Source organism: Carlito syrichta, unplaced genomic scaffold (genome assembly GCF_000164805.1).
Source record: "Carlito syrichta isolate Samal-C Ts95f unplaced genomic scaffold, Tarsius_syrichta-2.0.1 Scaffold309116, whole genome shotgun sequence".
In the NCBI taxonomy this organism is placed as follows: Eukaryota; Metazoa; Chordata; class Mammalia; order Primates; family Tarsiidae; genus Carlito; species Carlito syrichta.
This window is the reverse complement of record NW_007253212.1, coordinates 324,375-333,569: the sequence shown is the minus strand read 5'-3', so window position 1 is coordinate 333,569 and position 9,195 is coordinate 324,375. Positions and strand designations below refer to the sequence as shown.

At 54.8% G+C, this 9,195-nt stretch overlaps 1 protein-coding gene across 1 annotated transcript in view; it reads left to right on the top strand.

Moving 5' to 3' along the window:
- The window catches only part of KCTD15 (potassium channel tetramerization domain containing 15), a 12,146-nt gene extending 8,640 nt beyond the window's left edge, over positions 1 to 3,506 (top strand). Inside the window, exons 4-5 of the mRNA XM_008066838.2 lie at positions 1,183 to 1,488; positions 2,920 to 3,506. Of these exons, the coding sequence (XP_008065029.1) occupies positions 1,183 to 1,488; positions 2,920 to 3,078 (465 nt within the window). The 3' untranslated portion in view covers positions 3,079 to 3,506. The remainder of the gene's footprint in view (positions 1 to 1,182; positions 1,489 to 2,919) is intronic.
- The last annotated feature ends 5,689 nt before the right edge of the window (positions 3,507 to 9,195 follow it).

Genomic DNA, 9,195 nt, shown 5'->3' with positions numbered 1-9,195 from the left:
GCCGGAGCCCAGCAGGTCGAGGCTGCGGTGGCCGGGAGCGGGCCACTGCACGCCAGCGTGGGTGACAAGAGGGAGACTCCAACTCAAAAAAACCCAAATCAACAAAAAAACTTGAGCCCGAGTGAGAGCAGAGGCCCAGGATGTAGCCTTGAGGAACCTTTGCAGAGGGCAGGATGGGTCACCAACTGATGATAGCCCCACAGCAAGGGGTTAAACCTTGGGCCTCCCTCCGGATAGTTACAAAGGCCAGAGCCAGCAGCTGAAGGGACGGCAGACTTGCTTTGGGGGCTGGGCTTCCTTGCCTTTTCCCAGGGGCGCTTGGGCTCACCAGCCAGACTTCCTGGCAGAGACCCAGCCAGTGACTCTCAGTGAGTCGTGTCGTCGGGGCCGGGGTGGATATGGGAGAGCATGTGTGATGTGCATATGTGGCCCAGGGCATGGGTCCAATCTCAGGGCCTGAGGGACGCTGTGTGTGGCTGAGACTGGCCAACCCCAGAGTGGACGGCTTGACAAGGGGTGGGCTTCCCCTCCCTGGGCCTTCACGGTACTCTGTCCCTGCTTGGGCAGGGCGGGGCCAGGCACGGGGCAGATCCCGTGTCCTTTACTCCTTACTTGTCTTCTCTGAGCCGGGTGCTTACATCCAATTTTGTAGACAAGGAAACAGAGAAGGTTAGTTACGGGGGTTTAGAGGTCCCAGGGCGCCATGGCAGATGTTGAAGCTGAAAAGCCAATTCAGGCAGGTCTGGCTGGAGATGCCCATTTTTGCCTCTAGACTGGGCTCTGAGTTCCTGGGGGAAAATAGAGATGGGCTGCCCTGTTCTCGGTGGGAATCCAAGAAGGCAGCCCAGGACGCAGGCACGGCCTCCAGGCCCTCAAGCGGAGTCTACCCACCTTTCCAGAAGGAGGCTTCTCTGCCCAGGTGCTTGGGGCCAGATGGAAGAGCTCAGGGGGTCCGGCCCTGGGGCACACCTGCGGCTGCCCTTGGGTCCAGGCGGGATTCCTTATGTGTGGACACACTCGCTTGTTCCATCTGTACAGTGGGGAGGACCATGCCGGGCCGCAGGGCCTCAGGGCTCGCATCTGCTGCCGAGTTGTTAGAAGAGGCCTCCCGGGGTCGGAGAGCAGCGCCCCGTCCGTGTCCCCCCCACCGCCTCCCCTGACTCGCTGTGCCCCCGTGCCCAGGACTTCAGCCTGCTGTACGAGGAGGCGCGCTACTACCAGCTGCAGCCCATGGTCCGCGAGCTGGAGCGCTGGCAGCAGGAGCAGGAGCAGCGGCGCCGCAGCCGGGCCTGCGACTGCCTGGTGGTGCGCGTCACGCCCGACCTGGGCGAGCGGATCGCGCTCAGCGGCGAGAAGGCCCTCATCGAGGAGGTCTTCCCCGAGACCGGGGACGTCATGTGCAACTCCGTCAACGCTGGCTGGAACCAGGACCCCACGCACGTCATCCGCTTCCCGCTCAACGGCTACTGCCGGCTCAACTCGGTGCAGGTGAGGCTGCGGCCGCCCCCACGACGCCGCGAGCCCGCGGGTGCAGAGCCAGCCGGAGGGAGGCGCGGCCTGGTGCCCGCTGACAAAACAGGCAACAATGTGTCGATGCATAATTTATGTCCCGCTCATAATTAAATGATGGCGCCCGGGGGATGGACTTAAAAAAATTGATCTGTACTTTTTTTTTTTTTTCCCCAAAAGGATGTTCTATAAAAATGGCCCTGAGTATTTTTTACAAAATGTGCTTCATTTGACACCAGAGTTGGACTTTGGATTCAAACTAAACCCAGGCACCGGGTGAAGCAGGACAGAGGCTGAGAGGACAGGTGGCTCAGCCGCGTGTCTTGCCCTGCTGACCTGGGAGCTGTAGGGACCCAACCACTGCCCAGAGCATTCTGGACTGGCTTTTCCTGGACGTATCTAATTGGGAAGCCCATATGGAGCAGGGGCCTATTTCCAACGGCTCTTCCCAGACCCAGGAGCACATTCAGATTTCAGGGTTAGGGCAGAATGCACTTTGTGGGGGAAAGCTCCCACCATGCACACCTTCCACAGGCTGTGGGTCGGAACTTGCTAGTTGCAGGATGCAGGTGTCAGACACAATGACCAGACCCCACCCTCACAGAGGCCAAGCCCCTGTGGACATGGAGTCCTGCTGAAACTCAAACGTTGGGGGGACTCCTCCTTTTTCTGTCACTCAGAGCTCCCCGGAACTGATGTGCCCTCGGGCTTCAAGCCATCTGGGACTCACAGCTCAGGGAAGCAGGTGGATGCCCAGAGGCTTTGGGGCGGGGGCCTCTCTGTTATTGGGGCAGGGCTCTGTCAGGGAGGGGGCACCTGGGACCATGTGTCTGGAGAGAGGGGAATGTTATACCCTAGAGAAGAGGGAACAGGCCCAAAGACTTTCTGCGTCCTCGAATCAAAACTGTAGGGGGTAGTAGTCTGGGGTGGGTACATCTGGGTCTGGTAACTGAAGAAGCCCCTGGCCTAGCAGCTTCTGTCCCTCCTGTAGTAGAGCCTAGCAGGTCAGCCAGGCACGGTGGCTCACACCTGTAATCCCAGCACTTTGAGAGGCGGAGGTGAGAGGATTGCCTGAGCCCAGGGGTACAAGACAAGACTGGACAACTTGGCGAGGCCTTGTCTCTACAATAAATCAAGAAAAATTAGCTGGGCATGGTGATGCATGCCTGTGGTTCCCCCTACTTGGAAGGCTGAGGCTGAAGGATCGCCTGAGCCCAGCAGGGCAACAACGAGTGACACACCTACTCAAAAAAGCAAAAATCCCATCAGGTGACTCTCCAAGGATCTTTGTTGTTGGAGAAGGTGGCTTGCTCCGGCCGGCTGCCCTGCTAGGCACTCAGCTGCCCACCAGGCCAAGCCAAGCTAACTCTCGCAGTTGGGTATTGCTGACTCCTATTTCTTCCCCGGCAGGTCCTGGAGAGGCTGTTTCAGAGGGGTTTCAGCGTGGCGGCATCCTGTGGGGGGGGCGTGGACTCCTCCCAGTTCAGCGAGTATGTGCTTTGCCGCGAGGAACGGCGACCGCAACCCGCCCCCACGGCTGTCCGGATAAAGCAGGAACCCCTGGACTAGGCCCTGCCTCAGTGCTCACCTGGGACATCCCAGGGACCTGGAGACAGCGCTGGGGAGTTCTGCCTGTGCGTGCTCAGCCGTGGACTTGAGACCGAGGGTGGGGCTGGAGGGTCCAAAGCTGACCCAGGGAGCCCCGGGGCCCCAGGCGTCATGGCAACAGACTGGGATGCTGGAGGCATGCCCGCCGAAGGACTGTTGATGTGACCCAAAGATGCTGTGGGGGGAACTCTGCTGCCAGCGCCCCCAGCCCCTCGGCTCCCCAGCCTGGTGCTGCATCCTCTGAGGCTCCAGGGCTTGCGAAGGTGGGGTTGGCAGAGGTGTCCACGGCTACTCCAGGGGAGCCATCCTCCACGCATTGCAGACTCTGGCCGGTCTGCTTGCGTCAGAGATGGCTTATTTTTCTACAGTATTTAAAATGGAAGCAACTGTAACTGCACAAGCCAGAGAGGCTGACAAGGACCAACGCTTCTTTATCTGGTGCTCAGTTCTCAGTCGGACGTGCAGCCTGCCCGCCTGGTGGATGAGCTGCCTGGCGCTCGGGCCCAGGTGTCTACAGAGCTGGGGCTCTCGCGACAGAGGCCAGGATGATGGTGCTGCTGCGGGAGCTGAAGCAGGTCCCCCAGGGGGCAAGGCTGATGGGAGGAGGGCTGTTGGGGCTGGGTGTCTCTAACCCTCTGAGACCCTCACCTTTACTGCCCTCTGGGGCTCAGGCTGCACTTGGCAGGTCATCTAATCTCAATGCCCAGGGACTCCCAGCCCTGTGTGCGTACACTCACACCTGGACTCCTAGAGAAGTCTCTTCCTATTCGGACCAGCCACGGGCCACACCTTACCTCAGGAATGGGCCTCACCTTCGAGGGGCCCATCTGTCAGCAGTGTCCTCTGGGTCCCCAGCTCAGGGAGCCATCCCCAGCTCATTTCCTCATGCTAATATGCACACTGAGTTTTAATTAAACTGTTACATTAGCCTGCCGATAAGACCTGGACACAGGCATACCTGGCGCTCTTGACCCCAGATTCCAGTGAGGACTGGCCCTGAGGGGGCCTCATAGACCTGCTGCCTCCCAGACAACAGGCCCCAAAATGGGAGCATCTCCACCCCCCGGTCCCTTCCCCACACCTTGTCACACTTCCCCATGTGCTGGCTCTTTCCTGGGTGGAGAAACTGTCGAGGACTGGTGGGTGGGGCTCTCCAGCCATCACCACCCTGTGTACGATGCCTGTAGACTTGTATATGACTCCTTTAATATTGTAAAGATGCTGATGTACAATTGTCGTGTGTTTGTGTGAACACATTACATTTCTAGTTCATGCCATAAACGATGCTATAAAGCAAAAGACTGAGACTCCATCCTGTGCAGAAACAGTACCCGGGTTTCCACGTTCGGTGTGCCGGAAGGTTTGGAAATGAAATGAATTTCTACCTTGGTTCCTTCAGTTCCAATGGAGGCCTATCCAGCAGTGGTAGCTGGGAGAGGGTCGGGGCTAGGTCCTGAGTTTGGTGTTATTTATTGCCTTTGGGTGTTCCCTCGCTTTTTCTGCCTATCCCCTCTGGGTAGCACACATTCTGAATTCTGATTCACAGCCCCTGACAGATGTGAACCTGGAAAGACAGACAAGGTGTCCGGGGGCTTTTGAACCGAGTCTTAAATGTTTGCATTTTCTCTTTTACTGCTGTTTGGTTGAGAGTGACATCCTCTCTGGAGCCCCTTATAGTGGTATGAGAAGGTTACTGGCTCTCAGGCCAGCCAGGGAGACGCATACAGCCAGCATGTGAACTGCAGATCACCTAAGCGCAGAACAGGATCTCGGTCTGTCTCTCTCCGAGACAGGGAGTTTGGATGGATTCATGTAGGCCTCCAATTTTAATGAGCTTTTTTGTGATTCTTCTTGAAGCTCATATGTCGTAATCCATAGAGTGTTCGAACATAACCCCATGGAGTTTTATCTGCCCTCGAAGGGCCACCGGCCTCGACCTGCCTCAGAGGACAGGAGTGCAGCCGCTTCCCCTGCAAGGCCACAGAGCAGATGCCAGCCCACGGCACAATCTAATTTGCTGGACAAACTTGCTAAGCTGCTCCTCCGCTTAGCAACGCGCCTACAGTTGGTACATCCACATTTTGGCATCTGAGGCTCACATCTGAGAGGAGGAGAAAGTGTTGTGTTGATTAGAAAGGAAGTCTTGTGAAAACAGCTCAATGCTGCGTGTGTTTGTGGGTTTTTCTGGTATAATAGCACGATTACTGATTGGTGAAGATTCCTTGACATTCTCAAGCAAACTCTTTTTTATTAAATCATTGTGCCAAAAAAAAAAAAAAAAGGAGGGGGAAGAGTTACTCTGACTAAATGTTGGTCTATTTATTAATTAAGAAAAATCAGGAAGTATAATTTTACATCAACAGAAAATTCTGAATTTTGAAGGAAATGCCGTTCTCCCATCGTAACACTGTAATTCTAATATACCTAGTCTCCATAAACAGAAAGCACAAAGTATCAATTCCATCAAAGAATTTGTACACTTCCTGGAATGAATCTATATTACAAGTAATCTTTTGTCAAATGCCAGCAGTATACATGTTACTTCTGCTCTTCATAAACCTCAAATCTAACTATTCTTGATTATAAGCAACTGGGCAGAGCTGTGCCAAAGCTTCCATTTCCCATTAAACCCCTGCCACCAAAGCCACCACGGGCAGCTCCGGCCACCGTCCCACTCACGTGGGGCTCAAAGCCAGGTCACTACGCTAATAATATCTTTCAAAAGGTGTGTTGGGGTTTTTTTTTTAAGCTACTACTTGACTGTGTTCCTTAGAATAAATAAAGGATATTTTATAAATACGTGCAGCTCTAGCGCTTTGTTTCTAACCCACGGAGGCAGCCATAAGCAGGTTATCTGGCTTGGGTGATTCTGGAACCACCACTCTTCACATTCGGGACTTGTCTTGGCCACTGAGTGGAACCTTGAACATCCCAAGTCCCAAACCCTAAAGGTTCTGATCTGAGGCCCGCCCTGGGCACAGGGCTCTGAGTGCACATTCTGCCACCAGGCCTGGGGTGGCGGTGGTGCAGTCACAGCCTCCTTCACCTCTACAGACCCCCAAGCTTGGACTCCAGTGTCCACAGTACAGTGGGCATTTTGCAGTATGTTGACTTTGCACATGTGTATGTGTGAACCAAACAAACCACTAATACATCTGAAGGAGGGTCAGGGAAAGCAGAGATGGGAGAAATGAGGGAAAGTCTCCAATGAGCTCCTAATCAAGAGACGACTGGGTTGACCGAGTCCAGCAGAGCCTACTTCCTTCCCTGCCAAGGAGACCAAGCTGCATTCTCCGGAATGCTGTCTGCCAGGATGGCCCCATCCCATCTGGCCCTGCCCTCCCTCCTGACTCTCCAGAGACAGGAAAGCAGCTGCACTGCCCCTGGAGGATACTCTAGGACACGCGAGATAAGGATTTCTCCTAAATAGGTCACAAGGTGAAAATACAAAAATGGGGGCAGCCAGAGGATTTTCATTGGGGTGCAGAATGCTTGGTTCAAAAACAGGAAGCTCTGGACAGAGCTGGAGGGCCAACTCGTGGCCAGAGTGGGCAGCTACTGGGCCACATCTGGGCTGACATGGGGTATAGTAGGACACGGGACATCACAGTTTGGGGACCATATAAGGTGGGTGAGCAAATGTGTTTAGCTATGAGGTTCCAGGCAGCCAGGTAATACTGGTCTTGTGTCATGTGTGATGAGGATGTGGCTGGCTTTCTTTCCACTCAGCCCAAACTCACTGAAAGGAGGTGGCTCCTTGTAGAAAGAGAGAGAGTTGGAGACTGGAGCCCTGGCAGCCTTCTTGCCGCTGGGACGGGCTTCAGTTTGGAGTTATCGCCACTGAAGAGTCTGGGCACTGCACAGGGTAGAAGCCCCCACTGTTAACTGCCACACGTTTTAAAATTATCTGCAAATGGGTGTCCTTAGAACGAATGGAGGGATGATTTTAAGGCATATTTGTCAAAAGCAACTCCTGCCTTTATTAGTGAGAGATTTCTCATTAGACCAAATGAGGTTTGTTGTCAGTATCCATGGAAACCTGCAATGGAGTTACAAAGATAAAGCTCTAATGTCCAACATAAAGCCCAAGACAATTCCCCTGCTTTAGTTCATATCCCTGCCCCATTCTAGGGGAAGATAGTCAAGGGCACTTGCTTAGAGGTAAATCTATCTCTAATGACTGTATTTAGATAAAACTGCTAAATTCACCAACTGGGGCAGAGAGAAACATCCCCTCCAGAATCCCTGTTATTAAGAGCTCATCCCTGACCACACACTCTGGAGCAGCCCTGATGTTCTCTAGGGGACCTATGAGGTGAGGTAACCCTTTATGGACCCAGAGAAAGAAAAAGGTGTTAGTGGCAGCTAAGGGCAGCTTCCTGCCAGGAGCAAAGCTAGCACTGATGTTCTCTTAGAAGTACCAGAGTTTTCTAAGGTGACCCCAATGGAATACTACCCCAGCGTGGGCTGAAAATCAGTGTGGGTTGAGAGCTTGACCCTCACAGCCAGTCCTCACCCTCACAACTTCTAAGTCCAGGGACACTTCTCTGTGCGCTTTCTTTTCTTCTCTAGTTCGAATCTCCCTCCGTTGCCCAGGCTGGAGTGCAGTGGCATGCTCACACCACCGCAGCCTCGACCTACTGGGCTCAGGCGATCCTTCCGCCTCAGCCTTCCAAGAGGCTGGAACTACAGGGGCGAGCCACCACACCCGGCTAATTTTTTTGATTTACTGTGGAGACGTCAAGTTGCTCAGGCTGGTCTCAAACCCGTGGACTCAAGCAATCTTCTCGCCCTGGCCTCCCAAAGTGCTGGGATTACAGGCTTGAGCCACCACGCCTGGCCTTCTGTCTGCTTTCAGTAGAAGGAAGACCCCAGACCCAGGGAAGCCCACACCCCCACCACAGACTAATCCCTGGATCTGGTTTGGGAGTCCTGGGTGGCAGCTCTTTTCCTGCAAGCCCCCAAGCTAGACAAACAGCGCACTTGCCTGGCTCATTACGAGTTTGTCAAACCTCAGAGCCACAGGCAGAATAGGAGGCCTCCTCCCGGGGTTGTACATCCAGGCATGGCCTCCCACTGGTAGCTGGTATCCACGGGGAAAGAGACCTCCTGTGTTTCTGTTGCCCATGCCCCCAGCGGAAGGATGTGTTGGATAGAGCTTATGCAATTGTAGAATAAGTCATACAACGATGATTTGGAAAAGTGGGTGGCTGTGCCTGCCAGGGCTTTGGATGTTGGTTGTCAAAGAGTCCCTGCTTCGCTGCAAAGATCCTTATCTTTCCCATGCCCTAAGAACGCCGTTTATTTGTGGCCAGCATACTCCAGCCACTGCAGAGGCTGGAGAGAAGGCATTCATTTGTCCACAAGAATTGCTTACTTTCTATTGTTTACTTGAGGCTCTATAAAGTTATCCAGATAAGAAACTGTATTAGAGCTTTCGAGTCGTGACACCAAGCAGGGATTACCCCAAATCCATTGATTTGCATGTAGAGCCAACAACCTCTCTGGCCTCCACACTGGCGTCTCCATAGCAAAGGAGGCTTCTCTGAAATTCTAATGAGAGACCCAGAGAAAGAGTCCGGCACGCTCCCCAGGAGACACAAAGACGAGGGGTTGGGGTCAGCTGCATTTGGATCTGTGTCTTTTTTCCATGACACAAAACGGCCAGTGCCAACAGCCGTCTCCTGGCCCCCAGGGCCCGCCGGAGGACGCTCTTCCTTGACGCGGATCCATGGCCCCGGAATGACAGCTAGGCCATCAGGCCCGGCTCCCAGGCTTCCTCGCACAAACCCGGCCAAGTCTTCAGGAGGGAGGGCAGAGCCTGGGAGGGGCAGGGACGCCCAGACCACGCCTGGGACGCCCCCGGAGAACACAGCTCTCACGTCCCGGCTGGACGGGCACGAGGTCCGCCACCCTCCCCGCCCCAGCCGCTCTGGGACAAGCCTGCGGCTCGAAGCCCGCGTCTCCCACGTCACCAGCGCTTCCTCCTCTGTGTCCTGGACCCGGCCCAGGGCTCCCGAGGAAGCTGCGGTTTGGGGCGAGCAACTGCACCGGCAGGGCAGGGCGGCGGGGCCCCCC